Genomic DNA, 21,458 nt, shown 5'->3' with positions numbered 1-21,458 from the left:
TGATTGCCATTCTAACTGGTGTGAGATGATATCTCATTGTGGTTTTGATTTGCATTTCTCTGATGGCCAGTGATGATGAGCATTTTTTTATGTGTCTTTCGGCTGCATAAATATCTTCTTTTGAGAAGTGTCTGTTCATATCCTTTGCCCACTTTTTGATGGGGTTGTTTGTTTTATTCTTGTAAATTTGTTGGAGTTCATTGTAGATTCTGGATGTTAGCCCTTTGTCAGATGAGTAGGCTGCGAAAATTTTCTCCCATTTTGTAGGTTGCCTGTTCACTCTGATGGTAGTTTCTTTTGCTGTGCAGAAGCTCTTTAGTTTAATTAGATCCCATGTGTCAATTTTGGCTTTTGTTGCCATTGCTTTTGGTGTTTTAGACATGAAGTCCTTGCCCGTGCCTATGTCCTGAATGGTAATGCCTAGGTTTTCTTCTAGGGTTTTTATGGTTTTAGGTCTAACGTTTAAGTCTTTAATCCATCTTGAATAGATTGTTGTATAAGGTGTAAGGAAGGGATCCAGTTTCAGCTTTCTACATATGGCTAGCCAGTTTTCCCAGCACCATTTATTAAATAGGGAATCCTTTCCCCATTTCTTGTTTTTGTCAGGTTTGTCAAAGATCAGATAGTTGTAGATATGTGGCGTTATTTCTGACGGCTCTGTTCTGTTCCATTGATCTATATCTCTGTTTTGGTACCAGTACCATGCTGTTTTGGTTACTGTAGCCTTGTAGTAGAGTTTGAAGTCCGGTAGCGTGATGCCTCCGGCTTTGTTCTTTTGGCTTAGGATTGACTTGGCGATGCGGGCTCTTTTTTGGTTCCATATGAGCTTTAAAGTAGTTTTTTCCAATTCTGTGAAGAAAGTCATTGGTAGCTTGATGAGGATGGCATTGAATCTATAAATTACCTTGGGCAGTATGGCCATTTTCACGATATTGATTCTTCCTACCCATGAGCATGGAATGTTCTTTCATTTGTTTGTATCCTGTTTTATTTCATTGAGCAGTGGTTTGTAGTTCTCCTTGAAGAGGTCCTTCACGTCCCTTGTAAGTTGGATTCCTAAGTATTTTACTCTCTTTGAAGCAATTGTGAATGGGAGTTCACTCATGATTTGGCTCTCTGTTTGTCTGTTATTGGTGTATAAGAATGCTTGTGATTTTTGTACATTGATTTTGTATCCTGAGACTTTGCTGAAGTTGCTTATCAAATAGAGACAAAAAAAAAACCCTTCAAAAAATTAATGAATCCAGGAGCTGGTTTTTTGAAAGGATCAACAAAATTGATAGACCGCTAGCAAGACTAATAAAGAAAAAAAGAGAGAAGAATCGAATAGACGCAATAAAGAATGATAAAGGGGATATCACCACCGATCCCACAGAAATACAAGCTACCATCAGAGAATAGTACAAACACCTCTGTGCAAATAAACTAGAAAATCTAGAAGAAATGGATAAATTCCTTGACACATACACTCTCCCAAGACTAAACCAGGAAGAAGTTGAATCTCTGAATAGACCAATAACAGGAGCTGAAATTGTGGCAATAATCAATAGCTTAGCAACCAAAAAGGGTCCAGGACCAGATGGATTCACAGCCGAATTCTACCAGAGGTACAAGGAGGAACTGGTACCATTCCTTCTGAAACTATTCCAATCAATAGAAAAAGAGGGAATCCTCCCTAACTCATTTTATGAGGCCAGCATCATCCTGATACCAAAGCCGGGCAGAGACACAACCGAAAAAGAGAATTTCAGACCAATATCCTTGATGAACATTGATGCTAAAATACTGGCAAACCGAATCCAGCAGCACATCAAAAAGCTTATCCACCATGATCAAGTGGGCTTCTTCCCTGGGATGCAAGGCTGGTTTAATATACGCAAATCAATAAATGTAATCCAGCATATAAACAGAACCAAAGACAAAAACCACATGATTATCTCAATAGATGCAGAAAAGGCCTTTGACAAAATTCAACAAACCTTCATGCTAAAAACTCTCAATAAATTAGGTATTGATGGGACGTATCTCAAAATAATAGGAGCTATCTATGACAAACCCACAGCCAATATCATACTGAATGGGCAAAAACTGGAAGCATTCCCTTTGAAAACTGGCGCAAGACAGGGATGCCCTCTCTCGCCACTCCTATTCAACATAGTGTTGGAAGTTCTGGCCAGGGCAATTAGGCAGGAGAAGGAAATAAAGGGTATTCAGTTAGGAAAAGAGGAAGTCAAATTGTCCCTGTTTGCAGATGACATGATTGTATATCTAGGATTTTCTAATTCCTTTGTGATTTCTTTCTGTATTTTAGTTTTCACAATTTGTGCATTTTACAGTTTTCTTCTACCATTGATTTCTAACTCCATCCTGTTGTAGTTGGAGAAGATGCATTGTACAATACCTATCTTACAATCTATTGAGATTTGATTTGTGCTCACACAGAAATGGGACATTTTGGAAAAATGTCCCAAGTGAACTTGAGAAGAATGTGAATTCTGTTGTTGAATAGAGTGTTCTGTTTATATCTTTTAGATCTACTTGGTTTATTGTGTTCTCTTTTCATTTTCTTTTGTGTGTATTGTCTTGCTATTTTTTTTGTGGTTACGATGGGGATTACATTTAACATTCTAAAATTATAACACTCTAATTTGAATTTAGACCAGCTTAACTTCAATAACAAATAAAAATTCTGTTCTTATACAGCTCTATCTCAACCCTCTTTTGCAAAATTGTATCTTTTCCCATTGTCTGTCTCAAAACAGACTGATAGTGTTTTAATGCTTTAATTTCTTAAATCATGTAGAAAATAAGCTAGGCATGGTGGTTCATGCCTGTAATTCCAGCACTTTGGGAGGCTGATGTGGGTGAATCACCTAAGCTCAGGAGTTTGAGATGAGTCTGGCCAACATGGTGAAACCCCGTCTCTACTAAAAATACAAAAAATTAGCCAGGCGTGGTGGCACGTGCCTGTAATCCCATCTACTTGGGAGGCCGAGGCAAGTGAATCGCTTGAACCTGGGAGGCAGGGGTTGTAGTGAGCCCAGATTGTGCCACTGTACTCCAGCTTGGGCGACAGAGCGAGACTGTGTCTCAAAAATAAATAAATAAAATCACGTGGAACACAAAAAGCATAGTTAGAAACCAAAATTACAATAAGACTAACTTTTACAGTTGTCCATGTATTTATCTTTATCAGAGATCATTATTTGTTTACAGGTTTGAGTTCTGTCTAAGGTTCTTTCATTTTAACCGGAAGGATTTCTTGCAGGGTAGGTCCAGTAAAAATGAACTATCTCAGTTTTTGTTTACCTGAGAGTATTTTAATTTGCCCCTCATTTTTGAAGGACTGTTTGGCCACATCCAGGGTTCTTGGTTGATGCTTTTGTTGTTTCAGCACTTTGAATATATCAACCCACTGTTTCTGGCTTCCAAAGTTTCTGATGAGAAATCTGCTTATAATTTTATTGGGGATCCCTAGTAGGTGATAATCTGCTTTTCAAGATTCTCTCTTTGTCTTTGGCCTTTGACAATTTGATTATAATGTGCCTTGGTATGGATCTCTCAGTTTTCCTACTTGGAGTTCCTTGAGCTTGGGTGTTTATATCTTGGGTGTTCATATCTTTCATCAAATTTGGCAAGTTTTCAGCTATTATTTCTTCAAGTTAACCATCTTCTCTTTCTCTCTTTCTTTTCCTTCTGGGACTGTACAGTGTGTATATTTGTAAATCTATGCAAGGGCCCCATGAGACCGAAAGTTTCTCAGAGATAGTTTTCTTTCCCCACCTCTTTCGAATACTTTGTTCTTTCTTTTTCTCTACCTTCTCCCTATTTTCTCCCCCCACCTTCTCTCGGTCTCAGGCTATGCTATAATCTGGGACAATATTGCCTGCACCCATTTGCTTTTGAGATAGAGGGAGTAATGGACTTAGTTATGGATTAGCTTTACTCTAAGAGAATTAGCACTTTAAATTCCCAGTTTATTGTGGGGAATGTCTCCTATAAAACTCTCTACTCTTAATGGGCTTTGGGCTTGACGTATCCCTTTCCTTGATGCCATTTAGTCAAATGCAAGTGTGCTAGTGTTGGCAAATGTTCACAGTGCAATAATACCTTTAGTCCTCAGTTTACCCAAGAATTTAGCTTAGTACTTGTAAGGTTTTGAATGCTTTTAAGGTGGTATTTTAAATATTTTACCCAACATTTTTAGGAATATTTTGTGGATAATTACTCTGAATAACTTAGTCTGCCATTATCAGAAAACTTCAGTAACTTCATCAGTGTTATGTTCCAGTTTGTAATTTCTTTTATGAGCTGGATCTAATTGGCTATTAAAATTTGTATATCAAGTTTTAAAATTTTGATTATTTTATTTATTGATTGATTGAAGCTCTATTTGTTCTTCAATTCAGCCTGGTCAGTTTATCATCTTGCTGCTTCATCCTGTTTTTGATATCTTTCTTTTCTTTCTCTGAGCATAAACATGTGTTATATTCTGTATCTGATTATTCCAGTATCTGAGATTTTTGCAGGTCAGGTTATGCTTTCTGATATTTGGTTGGCTTTTATTCTTGGTAGTTTATCTCTTATGTGTTTTATGAATTTTCCTTTTAAAACTATGAGCACATGTTGGTTGAAACATGGGAGTTCTTTGAGGACTGGGTAAGTTAAGGCCAGTTTGTTTTTCTGGGGAGTATTTGCATTTGTGTTTGGAGGCCCTTTGAAGCACTGTTGATCACTTTTTTACCCTGGGGTCTCACAGGTAATGAGAATTCTACTCGAGGCCTATCTAAATGCCCTCATTAGTCATGAAATTTCTAGGGAGATGTTTCCTCTTTACATCTAGAACCAAAGTTGAGATTTGCAAGTTTTCTGGTTTAAAAAATGTTTTATTTACTTTTTATTATTTTTTGGTGCCTGGTGGCTTTTTTCTCATTCTCCCGTTCACTGGGCATATCAACCATTGAGACTTTCTCCTTTCTTTGTGGATAATCTCCAGTGTGTTTTCTCATACTGCATTGTGCCCAAGTTTCATCTCTTACCTCCTTTGCGCAGAGACCTTTAAAACCACAGTTGGCGGAGGCTTGCATCAACAGATGCCCTGAGGGTAGTGTCTACCTTCAGGACTCCTTTGTTTCTCTGGGTTTGACCATTTTCTTAATTTTAAAATCTTAGTTTATTTCTCTTATTCTCCTACTATCCCTGTGTACATTGAAAAGACTTTTTAAACCCTTAATTTAACATACTGAAGGATTTTCTTCTGGGAAGACTCTTCAGATATCTCATTTGACCCATTGCCCTAATATTTCTTAAATGTTATGTTTAATGTTTTTTATTTTTATTTTATAGGATTCAGTTTAGCTGCATTTAAAAGAAACAAGAGGAAACTAGAGCTGGCAGAAAGGGTGGAAACAGATTTTATTCAACTAAAGAAAAGAAGACAATCAAATGAAAAGGTCAGGTGGTGTTTGAAATGTTCAAATTAATGTATCATAATGATATATCTTCTGCATTTAGATACAAGCTTTAGGACAGTACAATTCAGTAGAAATAGAATGTGTGTCACATATGTACTTTAAAGTTTTTCAGTAGCTACATTAAAAAATATCTTCATAATATTAGGTTCATAAAAGAGAAAAAGAAAGTAGAAAGAAACAAGGGAAATTAATTTTAATATATTTTATTTAAACCAGTGAATCTAAAATATAACTTTGAAGTATGATCAGGGAAAAATTTTTAATGAGCTATTTTACATTATCATTTTTAGTATTAAGTCTTCAGAACCAGTTTGAATTTTCCACATCTCAATTATAACACTAAATTTTTATTAGATATATTTGATCTGTATTTATATTTCATAAAAATTTACTGTGAAATAGTAAATTTACATACCAAGTTATTACAGGTATACTTAAATCTTTCTAATAGTTTAATATATTAGAAATTAATTAAAATTTTATAAAATTAAAAATTCAGCTTTCCATTTGTCCTTGCCTCATTTTAATTTCTGAATAGCTACATTTGGCTCGTGGCTACTGTTTTGGTTCTTACAGCTCCAGATAGTGATTCTTAACATGACTGTTTAGGGAGTAGAGTGTAAGTATAAGAAAATATACATATTGTATTCAGACGTTTTTAGGGATAGAAAGAAGTTGGAAACTACAACATTCTTGCTCAGCTGTGGCTTAGGGGTTTCTTAGCATACAGTGCACGATGGGTGTCCCAGGTCACATAGTCATGTGATGTACCTTAGCATTCATCAATATTCTTTATTGTTTAGTTCTTCTGTAATGGCTTATATACTGTTTTGTCCTTTGCGTCATAGTTTTATATGGTTTACCTATGTATAAATGCATAATACATCATCTTTTGTAGTGATAGATATTTTCTTGGTGTGTTGCCACGAGACAATCAGTTTGGTACAAACCTTTTTAATTTTCTGCCCGGAAAGAGTAAGAATTTAGAAGGCAGATGAACAAATTAATAAGTAGATCTTGATATGATGGTGGTTAGTCTATTTCTTGGGTTTCTGCATCGGATGTGATGTGTGGGTGAATGAATTTAGGACATTTTTGCCTTTTTAAAAATTCATGATAGGCCAGGTGCAGTGGCTCATGCCTGTAATCACAGTACTTTGGAGGCCGAGGTGGGTGGATTACTAGAGCCCAGGAGTTGAGACTGTCATGGGCAACAAGGAAAACCCCATCTGTACAAAAATTTAGCTGGATGTGGTGGTGCATACCTGTACTCCCAGCTACTCGGGAGGCTGAGGTAGGAGAATCACCTGGGTCTGGGGTGTCAAGGCTGCAGTGAGCCGTGATCATGTCACTGTGCTCTAGCCTGGGTGATGGAGTAAGACCCCGTCTCAAAAAAAAAAAAAAAATTGTAATAAAATTTGCATAGAGTAAATGATTCAGTCAGTTTTTATAAACATATATGCCCATGTAAACCATACACCTATCAAGATATAGAATATTTCCAGTTCTTTCATGCTGCTTTCCAGTTAGTCTCCAACTTATAGGCAGCTACTGTTCTGATTTTTATTACAGTAAATGTTTTTTCTTGCTCTGAGTGTTATATAAATGGAATCATACAGAATGTACTCTTTTCTGTTTGGCTTCTTTCACAAAAAGCTTTTATTAGACATTGTATCACTGATTTATTCTTTTTTATTACTGATTAATATTTGCTAATATAAATACACATTAATTTATCCATTTTCCTGTTGATGGACATTTGATTTTTTTTCCAGTTTTTTACTATTATGAATAAAGCTGCTGTGAAATTCTCATACCGTTCTTTTTGTGGAGATCAGGTTAGGATTTTTATATATAGAAGTTTCACTGCATTTCATAGAGAATATCTTCAGCTGGAATTATTCAAGTAGTTCAGTTTTCCATTCAGGAAATGGTACCGAACTGGATAGTAAGAAAATAATGGTGAACAAGATGGAGGAAGCTCATGCTCTAATGAGACCTTACATTTTAGCAGAAAGAGACATATTAGCATATAATTAAGATAGTTATTCTGTAACTGTTATGAAGGAAAAAAAGAAGAACAAAATGATGTGATATAGAGTAACTTGGATGTGAGAGTCTGAGTGAAGACTTTATTAAATAGGATGATCAACGGAGACCCCTATGAGGAGATAACATTTGAGGTGACATCTAAAAAATGAGTGGCTTTTATGAAGACTCAGTGGAAGAGTGTTCAGGCAGAATGAGCTGCATGTGCAGAGGCCCTGTGGGAGTTTGGCATATTACACGAATGGAGAGAGAGAGTCAGTGTGCCCAAATCAATGAGCAAGGGGAGAATGGTATGAGATGAAGCTGGAGAAGTTTGTATGAGCTAGCTCCTTTAGGACCTGGTAGATCATGGCAAGGAGTTTGAATTTTATTCAATAATTTTATTTATTTTATTCTTGAATTTTATTCAAGAATAATGGCTAGCCGTTGAAGAGTTTAAAGTAGGGAAACAGTGCTTTCTCATTCACATTTTGCAAAGTTCTCCATGGGCTATTATGTGAATAATCAGTCCAACGGGGAGTTAAGAGTAGAAGTTGGGAGACTAGTTACAAAGTCATTACAGTTTGGAGATTATGGCACCTTGGACTGTAGGTGATAGGGATGGAGATGATGATAAGTGAATATATCCAGAAAATATTTTGAGGGTTTCTAGAAAGACAATATTGATGCCAATAGTTATTGGCAAGAAAGAGAGAGGAATTAAGGATTTTACCTGAGCAGAGGATTTAAGGGTTTTAGCTGAGCAGTTGGATATTTGCCATTTACTAAAAGAGTAGAGCTGGGGAAATAGGGCTTTCTGGTGGTAGAAGTAGGCAGTGGAAATCAGTAACTTTCTTAACCCATCTCCAACTCAATGGGCTCAGATTAACCAATGCTTTCCATTTTCACCATAAAACCTATTACTTGATGCCAATAGCACCTTAAATACCCAAAGCTAATAGAGTACCTTTTGGTGTACCATCCGCCTCTGTTCCTGTCATTTGAATTATATGCCACCAAGATCCTCATTATGCTTGCTGTGAATCAAGGGGTAATTTTGATTTTCAAGTCTTTATTGCTTGAGAAAGACATTTTGTAAGGCTAAGGCTGCCATAGATAGTGATTCCTCTGATGGATTTGGGCAAGGTAAATTGAAAACCTTCTGGAAGGGACTCACTATTCTAGATGCCATTATGTATGTTCGTGATTCATGGGAGAAAGTCAAAATATCAACATTCATAGGCATTTGGAAGAAATGGATTCCAAGCCTCATGGATGACTTTGAGGGATTCAGGACTTCAGTGGAGGAAGTCACTGTGGATGTGGTGGAAATAGCAAGAGAACTAGAATTAGAAGTAGGGCCTGAAGATGTGGCTTGAATTGCTACAATCTCATGATAGAACTTTACAGGTGAAGAGTTGCTTCTTGTGGATAAGTAAAAGAAGTGATTTATTTAGATGGAATCTACTCTTGATGAAGATGCTGAAAGTATTGTTGAAATGAGAAAGGATTTAGATTTTTTTTTTTTTTTTTTTTTTTTTTTTTTTAGAGGGAGTCTTGCTCTGTTGCTCAGGCTGGAGTGCAGTGGCATGATCTTGGCTCGCTGCAGCCTCCGCCTTACAGGTTCAAGCAATTCTCCTGCCTCAGCCTCCTGAGCAGCTGAGACTACAGGCACCCGCCACCACGCCTGGCTAATTTTTGTATTTTTAGTAGAGATGGGGTTTCACCATGTTGGCCATGCTGGTCTGAAACTCCTGACCTCAGGTGATCCAACCACCTTGGTCTCCCAAAGTGCTGGGATTACAGGCATGAGCCACTGTGCCCAGCCAAGATTTAAAATATTAGGTAAGCTTATTAATAAAGCAACGGCAGGGTTTGAGAGTTGAATCCAGTTTCGAAAGAAGTTCTGTGGGTAAAATACTGTCAAGTAACATCATATACTACAGAGAAATCTTTGGTGAAAGGAAGGGTCATTCGATGTGATAAACTTCATTATTAGTTTGTTTTAAGAAGTTGCCACAGCCATCTCATGTATGAGCAACTGCCACCCTGATTAGTCAGTAGCCATCAACATTGAGGCAAGGCCCTCCACCAGCCAAAAGATTATGAATTGCTTGCTAAAGGTTCAGATGAGTAACATTTTTAGCAATAAATTACTTTAAAGTTAAGGTATGCATATTTTTTAAACATAATGCTATTATACACTTAATAGACTACAGTAAAGTGTAAACATAACTTTTATGTGCACTCAGAAACCAAAATATTTGTTTGACTCACTTTATTGTAATATTTGCTCTATTGTGGTGGTCTGGAACCAAACCTGCAATATTTCCAAGTTATGCCTGTAATTTAAAGTGTGAAAAAAACTAGATAAATTTAGAATTTTTTTATTGCATTGATTTTTTTTTCTTTTAAAGTAATCGATTGTACAAACATTATCCCAGTACAAGTAGAAATACAAATTAAAGCCAGAAGAATTTATTCTGCTTGGTATTCTACCTCTATAAATTAGAGCGCTCTCGTTTTCTTTAGTCTTTGACCATTTATACTTACATTTGATTAGTTTAAAATAAGAATTATTAATCCATGGAATGCTTTTGGCTGCAAACAATGGAAAACCTGACTGTGGTTTAAGAAATGCATATTTGTCCCCTTGCTCTCTGGCCCTTAGCCACATAGTAATAAGTTTGGAGGTGGTTGGTTGCTGGCATTAGTTTATGTTTCTGATGATGCTAGGGCTAACATATCTGGTATTCTCTTGGGCCTTTTTCTTATACCTTTTGCCTCATGGATGTGATATGGCTCCTGAAATTTTAGATGTCACATCTGCATTCAAGGTGAGAGTAAGGCAGGATGGCAAAGAGGGAGAAGTGCCAGATGTATGTTCCTTTTTTATCTGGGATACAAAATTTTTCTGGAATCTCCCTCAATAAACTTCTCCTTAGTAGTTGAGAAGGGGCACAATTCGGTCACGTGGCTATTTCCAGCTGCAAAGGAGCCTAGGAAATTGGGTGAGTTGTCATAATTACCATCTCATAGTTCATGGCTTGAGGATAGACATATTGTCTTCCCAAACAACATAGCAGTTTTATTGTCAATGGTAGTGGCATTTGGTAGGTCATTTACAGTGTATAGCATTAATGGAGGTAGGTTTTTATAATCTCCTTCCCCACAATTAACATATCCCTTGTTAATACAAAGTAATATTGAGCTAAATAGCTAGTCTATACATAAATTGAATAAAAGCATATTTTATCTCTGCTTTTAGGATGTATAGATTTTAAGATAAAATACTTTAAAATGAGGAACATAAATTCTTAGTAATTATCCATTCTTGGTAATTGGCATCTTTGTTTCATCCTTGCTTATTTTTTTGTTATTTAGAGGGAAGACATGATGGAGAAGGAAAAGATGACTATTTAGCTATAGTATTATATTGTGAAATAAAAATAGTAGTCCTTAAGTTCTGTTCTACTTCACTGTCTGGGTAGACCTGTCTCTTCTGGATTTTTCTTTTATCTCTTTCTTATTTTTATGGTATACAGACAGTCCATACTTTGCATGGTAGGGCTGGACCGTAAAGTGACCATGCAAGCTAAAACCATGCAGAGTGGTCTTAATGGCGTAAATTTAGCTTGTTCCATGACCTTTAAATATTTTTGTCAAAACGTTAAAAACTCTTGGTGGAGTACAGTGGCTCACACCTGTCATCCCAGTGCTTTGGGAGGCCGAGGCAAGAGGATCACTTGAGGCTAGGAGTTTCGAGACCAGCCTGAATAACATAGCAAGACCCTGTCTCTCTATATGTAAATACAAAAGAAAAATTAGTTGGGCATGGTGGCATGCACCTGTAGTCCCCATTACTCAGGATGCTGAGGTGGGAGGATAGCTTGAGCCCGGGAGTTTGAGGTTACAGTGAGCCATGATCATGCTACTGCACTCCAGCCTGGGCAACAGAGTGAGACTCTGTCTCCCCGACTCTGTCTCAAAAAGAGGAAAGAAGAAAAACAGAAAGAAAAACCCAGAAAACTCTTTTACTGTTGGTTATAAATGTGTATGGAAGCAGAAAAAAGTAAAACCAATATTTACTTAGTACACAAAAGCATTTAGAAGCATTAACAGTGTTTTATTTAGGATAAAAATTTATAATTTGAACAGTGCTTGCCTCCTCAACATGTAACTTATGATATCATATGAACATCTTTTCTATGTGGTGGTGAATTTTCATACTCCTTTCTAATTTTGGATCAGCTTTCAACATTCTACCCTTTGCTCTTTCAGTGTCACCACATAGCTGCCAGTCTTCCTTTAGTGTGAAATTTTTGCCAATTTCACTGCCTCTGGGACATCTTCATCCTTTTTGTCCCAACTCCACTCCTTGATAAGATCCTCTTTAGTAAGTTCCTCTGTCTGTGTATCTAGAGCCTTAATGGCAGCAGTCTCAGACATGCCCGTGGTCACTTATTTCTCGTATAACTTCATTTATCTTTCATTTGAATTTCATTTCCAGCATTATCACTTTTTTGTTTTGTTTTGTTTTGTTTTTGTTTTTCCTTCACTTTCTTCTGTAAATTCATCACTTAGAGACAGAGAGGCAACATTTCCACCTGCTGTCTATGCACAGTGACACATGACTGACAGACTTTCAAAGAATGTCATGATTGGTCACTGATCATGATGTGCATCACTGATGTTTGCAGTGGTTTGTGAACCAAGGAGATAGCGGGGGAGTTTATATTTCATGCAGTTACTCAGAGTTAATATACCATGGTAATTGAAATTTGAACCATGTTGTCGAGGGACTGGTGTGATTGAAATAAACTCTGGTAATTGAAATTTATATATATTAGGCAAAGCAAGGACTATTTTTCTGTCAAATAACCTGGACTGTTTGTCCTGTGATGTTTCCTTCAATCTGAGTTTTGCTTATTGTATACACACAGTACAGTTCAGCATGTTCCTGTATCTTCCATAATTTCTGCAAATGGACATCTGGATCTCCCCTTACAAAATTGCCATGGCCTCTCCTTGTTGGAATACTTATCAGTAAGTTCATGTGGTGTATGTGATGAAGTGATTACGTGTTTTAAATTTATTGTTTGCTTTGTTTTGACACAAAAAGAAAAAAGTAGTTAGTTGTATTGTTTACTAATCTTTATCCTATTTGGAAGAGGAAACCTTACTTTTGGAATGAAGTGTTTAACTCATTAACTCATTGGCCAATTGCTGTACTTGGCTTATGCTGCAGAACTGACTGGGTTGCTACATGACCGAGAGTTACTTGCTAAAAGAGGAGACCCTCATATTGGGAAAACAAACTGATTGAATGCATGGCATAATCTAGATTTCATAAATATCAGTTTCAAACAGCCAGCCCTGGATATGACTGGAAGGGACTCTTAGAGTATTAAAAGAGGTTGGGGGTATTGTTTAATCTCAACATTTTTGATGTTTCAAGCCTTTTTTTTCCTTTCTATTCATTTTTCACAAGCGTATTGTTGAAATAGCTTCCATCTCTTTTTCTTTAATAACGGATTTTACAGTTGAATGTACATAAGTATTTGCCTCCTCCCATGACTTTTACAAAGTAATTTAAGTTTTTAATTAATTTCATTGGTGTTTAGGTAAAGCAGTACTTACATGGGATAGTGAAATGAAAGTTAATCAGACATTTTTCATTGTGTGAGTGAATATCTTTCCTTCTTTGATTTTTAATAAACAAGTTCAGAAAATTTTGCAATGCTTTTGGTGCTTTCATACAATGTTGTGTGTTCAAAACCACTCTAAAGAGATGCTACAACTTTTAATTTTGTGTTCTTTAGCCACCACATAGGGACATCAAATTGGCCACATGTTTCAGAAAGGAAATGTTGGGCCTTGCTTTGTACCCTTCATATAAATATATTCTATTCTTTTGAAGTATATTGTGGGTAACATTTTTCCCTTTTATCCACCATCTTGAAATTATTATGTAAACGCTTAACTGTATCATACTAAATCATTGTAGTTTTTGGGTGAGAGGTAGGCTAAGATCAAAGAAAGTAAATGCACAAAAAACAACATGTTTTCCTCAGATTGTTCCATTTGTACTTGTCTGTGCTTTCCAGAAGAGGAGACCCTCACATTGGAAAAACAAACTGAGTGAATGCATGGCATAATCTAGATTCCATAAATATAAGTTTCAAACAGCCAGCCCTGGATATGACTGGAAGGGACTCTTAGAGTATTAAGAGTGCAGGGAAAGGAGTAATTAGTCTTCTCTAGAAATTGACTTTGCATGGTCTGGAGTTTTGTCATATTGCTCAAGAAGTTGATTAGTATATGAATATATGAGTAAACCAAAGTAGGAAACTTCTTTGACTTATCTTTTACATAAAGAGATATACTTTATGTATTTTTAAAAAATAAAACCGAAAACTCATTCTGTGAAATGATTGTCTTGTATTTGAAATTATTATTATTATTTTTTTTACCTTTTTTTTTCTTTTATTATTATTATTATTATTATACTTCAGGTTTTATGGTACATGTGCGCAATGTGCAGGTAAGTTACATATGTATACATGTGCCATGCCGGTGCGCTGCACCCACCAACTCGTCATCTAGCATTAGGTATATCTCCCAATGCTATCCCTCCCCCCTCCCCCCACCCCACAACAGTCCCCGAAGTGTGATGTTCCCCTTCCTGTGTCCATGTGTTCTCATTGTTCAATTCCCACCTATGAGTGAGAATATGCGGTGTTTGGTTTTTTGTTCTTGCGATAGTTTACTGAGAATGATGATTTCCAATTTCATCCATGTCCTTACAAAGGACGTGAACTCATCATTTTTTATGGCTGCATAGTATTCCATGGTGTATATGTGCCACATTTTCTTAATCCAGTCTATCATTGTTGGACATTTGGGTTGGTTCCAAGTCTTTGCTATTGTGAATAATGCGGCAATAAACATACGTGTGCATGTGTCTTTATAGCAGCATGATTTATAGTCCTTTGGGTATATACCCAGTAATGGGATGGCTGGGTCGAATGGAATTTCTAGTTCTAGATCCCTGAGGAATCGCCACACTGACTTCCACAAGGGTTGAACTAGTTTACAGTCCCACCAACAGTGTAAAAGTGTTCCTATTTCTCCACATCCTCTCCAGCACGTGTTGTTTCCTGACTTTTTAATGATTGCCATTCTAACTGGTGTGAGATGGTATCTCATTGTGGTTTTGATTTGCATTTCTCTGATGGCCAGTGATGGTGAGCATTTTTTCATGTGTTTTTTGGCTGCATAAATGTCTTCTTTTGAGAAGTGTCTGTTCATGTCCTTCGCCCACTTTTTGATGGGGTTGTTTGTTTTTTTCTTGTAAATTTGTTGGAGTTCATTGTAGATTCTGGATATTAGCCCTTTGTCAGATGAGTAGGCTGCAAAAATGTTCTCCCATTTTGTAGGTTGCCTGTTCACTCTGATGGTAGTTTCTTTTGCTGTGCAGAAGCTCTTTAGTTTAATTAGATCCCATGTGTCAATTTTGGCTTTTGTTGCCATTGCTTTTGGTGTTTTAGACATGAAGTCCTTGCCCGTGCCTATGTCCTGAATGGTAATGCCTAGGTTTTCTTCTAGGGTTTTTATGGTTTTAGGTCTAACGTTTAAGTCTTTAATCCATCTTGAATAGATTGTTGTATAAGGTGTAAGGAAGGGATCCAGTTTCAGCTTTCTACATATGGCTAGCCAGTTTTCCCAGCACCATTTATTAAATAGGGAATCCTTTCCCCATTTCTTGTTTTTGTCAGGTTTTTCAAAGATCAGATACTTGTAGATATGTGGCATTATTTCTGACGGCTCTGTTCTGTTCCATTGATCTATATCTCTGTTTTGGTACCAGTACCATGCTGTTTTGGTTACTGTAGCCTTGTAGTATAGTTTGAAGTCAGGTAGTGTGATGCCTCTGGCTTTGTTCTTTTGGCTTAGGATTGACTTGGCGATGCGGGCTCTTTTTTGGTTCCATATGAACTTTAGTTTTTTCCAATTCTGTGAAGAAAGTCATTGGTAGCTTGATGGGGATGGCATTGAATCTGTAAATTACCTTGGGAAGGATGGCCATTTTCATGATATTGATTCTTCCTACCCATGAGCATGGAATGTTCTTCCATTTGTTTGTATCCTCTTTTATTTCCTTGAGCAGTGGTTTGTAGTTCTCCTTGAAGAGGTCTTTCACATCCCTTGTAAGTTGGATTCCTAGGTATTTTATTCTCTTTGGAGCAATTGTGAATGGGAGTTCACTCATGATTTGGCTCTCTGTTTGTCTGTTATTGATGTATAAGAATGCTTGTGATTTTTGTACATTGATTTTGTATCCTGAGACTTTGCTGAAGTTGCTTATCAGCTTAAGGAGATTTTGGGCTGAGACAATGGGGTTTTCTAGGTATACTATCATGTCATCTGCAAACAGGGACAATTTGACTTCCTCTTTTCCTAATTGAATACCCTTGATTTCCTTCTCCTGCCTAATTGCCCTGGCCAGAACTTCCAACACTATGTTGAATAGAAGTGGTGAGAGAGGGCATCCCTGTCTTGTGCCAGTTTTCAAAGGGAATGCTTCCAGTTTTTGCCCATTCAGTATGATATTGGCTGTGGGTTTGTCATAAATAGCTCTTATTATTTTGAGATACGTCCCATCAATTCCTAATTTATTGAGAGTTTTTAGCATGAAGGGTTGTTGAATTTTGTCAAAGGCCTTTTCTGCATCTATTGAGATAATCATGTGGTTTTTGTCTTTGGTTCTGTTTATATGCTGGATTACATTTATTGATTTGCGTATATTGAACCAGCCTTGCATCCCAGGGATGAAGCCCACTTGATCATGGTGGATAAGCTTTTTGATGGGCTGCTGGATTCTGTTTGCCAGTATGTTATTGAGGATTTTTGCATCAATGTTCATCAAGGATATTGGTCTAAAATTCTCTGTTTTTGTTGTGTCTCTGCCAGGCTTTGGTATCAGGATGATGCTGGCCTCATAAAATGAGTTAGGGAGGATTCCCTCTTTTTCTATTGATTGGAATAGTTTCAGAAGGAATGGTACCAGCTCCTCCTTGTACCTCTGGTAGAATTCGGCTGTGAACCCATCTGGTCCTGGACTTTTTTTGGTTGGTAAGCTATTGATTATTGCCACAATTTCAGCTCCTGTTATTGGTCTATTCAGAGATTCAACTTCTTCCTGGTTTAGTCTTGGGAGGGTGTATGTGTTGAGGAATTTATCCATTTCTTCTAGATTTTCTAGTTTATTTGCATAGAGGTGTTTGTAATATTCTCTGATGGTAGTTTGTATTTCTGTGGGATTGGTGGTAATATCCCCTTTATCATTTTTTATTGCATCTATTTGATTCTTCTCTCTTTTCTTCTTTATTAATCTTGCTAGCGGTCTATCAATTTTGTTGATCCTTTCAAAAAACCAGCTCCTGGATTCATTTATTTTTTGAAGGGTTTTTTGTGTCTCTATTTCCTTCAGTTCTGCTCTGATTTTAGTTATTTCTTGCCTTCTGCTAGCTTTTGAATGTGTTTGCTCTTGCTTTTCTAGTTCTTTTAATTGTGATGTTAGGGTGTCAATTTTGGATCTTTCCTGCTTTCTCTTGTGGGCATTTAGTGCTATAAATTTCCCTCTACACACTGCTTTGAATGCATCCCAGAGATTCTGGTATGTTGTGTCTTGGTTCTCGTTGGTTTCAAAGAACATCTTTATTTCTGCCTTCATTTCGTTATGTACCCAGTAGTCATTCAGGAGCAGGTTGTTCAGTTTCCATGTAGTTGAGCGGTTTTGAGTGAGATTCTTAATCCTGAGTTCTAGCTTGATTGCACTGTGATCTGAGAGACAGTTTGTTACAATTTCTGTTCTTTTACATTTATTGAGGAGAGCTTTACTTCCAAGTATATGGTCAATTTTGGAATAGGTGTGGTGTGGTGCTGAAAAAAATGTATATTCTGTTGATTTGGGGTGGAGAGTTCTGTAGATGTCTATTAGGTCCACTTGGTGCAGAGCTGAGTTCAATTCCTGGGTATCCTTGTTGACTTTCTGTCCCGTTGATCTGTCTAATGTTGACAGTGGGGTGTTAAAGTCTCCCATTATTAATGTATGGGAGTCTAAGTCTCTTTGTAGGTCACTCAGGACTTGCTTTATGAATCTGGGTGCTCCTGTATTGGGTGCATATATATTTAGGATAGTTAGCTCTTCTTGTTGAATTAATCCCTTTACCATTATGTAATGGCCTTCTTTGTCTCTTTTGATCTTTGTTGGTTTAGTCTGTTTTATCAGAGACTAGGATTGCAACCCCTGCCTTTTTTTGTTTTCCATTGGCTTGGTAGATCTTCCTCCATCCTTTTATTTTGAGCCTATGTGTGTCTCTGCATGTGAGATGGGTTTCCTGAATACAGCACACTGATGGGTCTTGAGTCTTTATCCAGTTTGCCAGTCTGTGTCTTTTAATTGGAGCATTTAGTCCATTTACATTTAAAGTTAATATTGTTATGTGTGAATTTGATCCTGTCATTATGATGTTAGCTGGATATTTTGCTCGTTAGTTGATGCAGTCTCTTCCTAGTCTCGATGGTCTTTACATTTCGGTATGATTTTGCAGTGGCTGGTACCGGTTGTGCCTTTCCATGTTTAGCGCTTCCTTCAGGAGCTCTTTTAGGGCAGGCCTGGTGGTGACAAAATCTCTCAGCATTTGCTTGTCTGTAAAGTATTTTATTTCTCCTTCACTTATGAAGCTTAGTTTGGCAGGATATGAAATTCTGGGTTGAAAATTCTTTTCTTTAAGAATGTTGAATATTGGCCCCCACTCTCTTCTGGCTTGTAGGGTTTCTGCTGAGAGATCCGCTGTTAGTCTGATGGGCTTCCCTTTGATGGTAACCCGACCTTCCTCTCTGGCTGCCCTTAACATTTTTTCCTTCATTTCAACTTTGGTGAATCTGACAATTGTGTGTCTTGGAGTTGCTCTTCTCGAGGAGTATCTTTGTGGCGTTCTCTGTATTTCCTGAATCTGAATGTTGGCCTGCCTTGCTAGATTGGGGAAGTTCTCCTGGATAATATCCTGCAGAGTGTTTTCCAAGTTGTTTCCATTCTCCCCGTCACTTTCAGGTACACCAATCAGACGTAGATTTGGTCGTTTCACATAGTCCCACATTTCTTGGAGGCTTTGCTCGTTTCTTTTTATTCTTTTTTCTCTAAACTTCCCTTCTCGCTTCATTTCATTCATTTCATCTTCCAGGGCTGATACCCTTTCTTCCATTTGATCGCATCGGCTCCTGAGGCTTCTGCATTCTTCACGTAGTTCTCGAGCCTTGGTTTTCAGCTCCATCAGCTCCTTTAAGCACTTCTCTGTATTGGTTATTCTAGTTATACAATCTTCTAAATTTTTTTCAAAGTTTTCAACTTCTTTGCCTTTGGGTTGAATATCCTCCCGTAGCTCGGAGTAACTTGATCGTCTGAAGCCTTCTTCTCTCAGCTCGTCAAAGTCATTCTCCGTCCAGCTTTGTTCCGTTGCTGGTGAGGAACTGCGTTCCTTTGGAGGAGGAGAGGTACTCTGGTTTTTAGAGTTTCCAGTTTTTCTGCTCTGTTTTTTCCCCATCTTTGTGGTTTTATCTACTTTTGGTCTTTGATGATGGTGATGTACAGATGGGTTTTTGGTGTGGATGTCCTTTCTGTTAGTTTTCCTTCTAACAGACAGGACTCTCAGCTGCAGGTCTGTTGGAGTACCTGGCCGGCCGTGTGAGGTGTCAGTCTGCCCCTGTTGGGGGGTGCCTCCCAGTTAGGCTGCTCGGGGGTCAGGGGTCAGGGACCCACTTGAGGAGGCAGTCAGCCCGTTCTCAGATCTCCAGCTGTGTGCTGGGAGAACCACTGCTCTCCTCACAGCTGTCAGACAGGGACATTTAAGTCTGCAGAGGTTACTGCTGTCTTTTTGTTTGTCTGTGCCCTGCCCCCAGAGGTGGAGCCTACAGAGGCAGGCAGGCCTCCTTGAGCTGTGGTGGGCTCCACCCAGTTCAAGCTTCCAGGCTGCTTTGTTTACCTAAGCGAGCCTGGGCAATGGCGGGCGCCCCTCCCCCAGCCTCACTGCCGACTTGCTGTTTGATCTCAGACTGCTGTGCTAGCAATCAGCAAGACTCCGTGGGCGTAGGACCCTCTGAGCCAGGTGCGGGCTATGCTCTCCTGGGAGACCGTTTCCTAAGCCCGTCGGAAAAGCACAGTATTCGGATGGGAGTGGCCCGATTTTCCAGGTGCCGTCTGTCACCCCTGGAAGGGGAACTCCCTGACCCCTTGCGCTTCCCGAGTGAGGCAATGCCTCGCCCCTGCTTAGGCTGGCGCACGGTGCACTCACCCACTGACCTGCGCCCACTGTCTGGCACTCCCTAGTGAGATGAACACGGTACCTCAGATGGAAATGCAGAAATCACCCGTCTTCTGCGTCGCTCGCGCTGAAATTATTTTTTTTAGTCGTAGGTAATATACTGAAAATTACATTTGCCTCACGTAAGACTATCTTGATTACTGGATGAGCCTACAGATTTTACATGTAAATCAGTAGATAGGTCAGTAACTTAATTAATGTCTTATTGGATCACCCCCATCCCATACATTTATTTAGGTTATAAAGCCTGATGATTGGCATTTGTTTTCAGTATAACTTAATGAGGATTTTCTAAATGTTTATGGCTTATAGTACTTTATGCCAATCATCAATATCTGAGTGTAAAACTTTCGACCTTTGATGACTAGACAATTGCAGTGTCTGTGTGTGTGTGTGTGTGTGTGTGTGTGTGTATGTGTATGTGTATATATTCCTGATTTAGGAAAAGCTTCTAACTTAGCATAGAAAGATTCAATACCTAATAGATGGAGTTTCTTCCCAGGTCTTCCTTAAATCCACACCAAGCTATACCTTAAATCTATATGAAGTCTTAAAGTTATAAGTAAGATGAAATTGAGGCAAGAAGGCAATGTTAAGAAATCTTAACTACTGTTTTTATTTTGTAATGGAAGTAACCTGTGGTTTGTCAGAATATTTGTTATAAGTTGACATCAGATATTGTCAGCCTTGTAAATTCTTCCTAAATTTTGAGTATTTAATAGCTCTGTAAAGACTTAAAATTTCTAGTATTTAACGGAATCAATGGAGAGGGAAAAAAGGAACATTTCTTAACGTTATCATTGGAATAGTCCCAGCTGATCTTGTGTATAATATTAAGTCACCACCTTGTAGCTTTCCTAACAGGAAATATCTCCAGTGAATGGAATCTCACTGGGACTACAGATAGAAGCCTTCATATCTGGGAAATGGCTTAGATGCTGGTGTTAAGAACATCAGATTCCAAGTTTAAATATGTCTCCATGTGATATCATATGATATCACCATACACCAATGACCTGATTTGCCCTATCATAGACATGGTGATGCTGACACATGTATAGCTAATAAGACAGCAGAATAAACGAGTGCATTAAAAAAACCAAATGTGTGTACACACACACACACACACACGCACACACACATTACAAGTACAAGGGTATTTTAAGATCACAAGACAAGAAAGAACCAGTGCTTAGTTAGGTTGATAGAAAGCTATCTGTAACTTTTTAAAGGCTTGGTTCAGCTATATTTTCTCTAACCAGCTTAGAATATTTTAAATGCCTAGTCAGGTCCCAGGAACTATTTGAAATTCAATACTTGAGACTGGAATTACTTGAGTGGAGGGAATAGGGTAAGGTGAGAGATGGTGTATAAAGAGTCAAGAGTTGTATCTGGGTCTACCATAAGCCTGTCCAGAGACTTTGGGCAAACATGGAACCTCTCTAGACTTTAGTTTCCTCAGCAGTTAAGTCAGCATGTTGAACTAGGTAATTACCAGGGTCTTTTTTAGCTTGGTAATACTCTTAATACATATTCATTGTCAACATGGGGTATGTCCAAACTTCCTTGA

General features: G+C 37.9%; 1 protein-coding gene across 8 annotated transcripts in view; it reads left to right on the top strand.

Moving 5' to 3' along the window:
• Nucleotides 1–21,458, top strand: part of TASP1 (taspase 1) — a 282,614-nt gene that overhangs the window by 80,759 nt on the left and 180,397 nt on the right. For all 8 annotated transcript variants that reach the window (XR_008517075.2, XM_054542027.2, XM_054542026.2 and 5 more), the window contains one exon: nt 5,347–5,453. Coding sequence is in view for 7 of the 8 variants with exons in the window: in XM_054542027.2 (XP_054398002.2) it covers nt 5,347–5,453 (107 nt within the window). In the remaining variant the exon portion in view is untranslated. The remainder of the gene's footprint in view (nt 1–5,346; nt 5,454–21,458) is intronic.

The sequence above is a fragment of the Pongo abelii genome, chromosome 21 (genome assembly GCF_028885655.2).
Source record: "Pongo abelii isolate AG06213 chromosome 21, NHGRI_mPonAbe1-v2.0_pri, whole genome shotgun sequence".
Lineage (NCBI taxonomy): Eukaryota > Metazoa > Chordata > Mammalia > Primates > Hominidae > Pongo > Pongo abelii.
The sequence above is the reverse complement of the archived record's forward strand: the minus strand, read 5'-3'. Positions and strand labels throughout refer to the sequence as shown.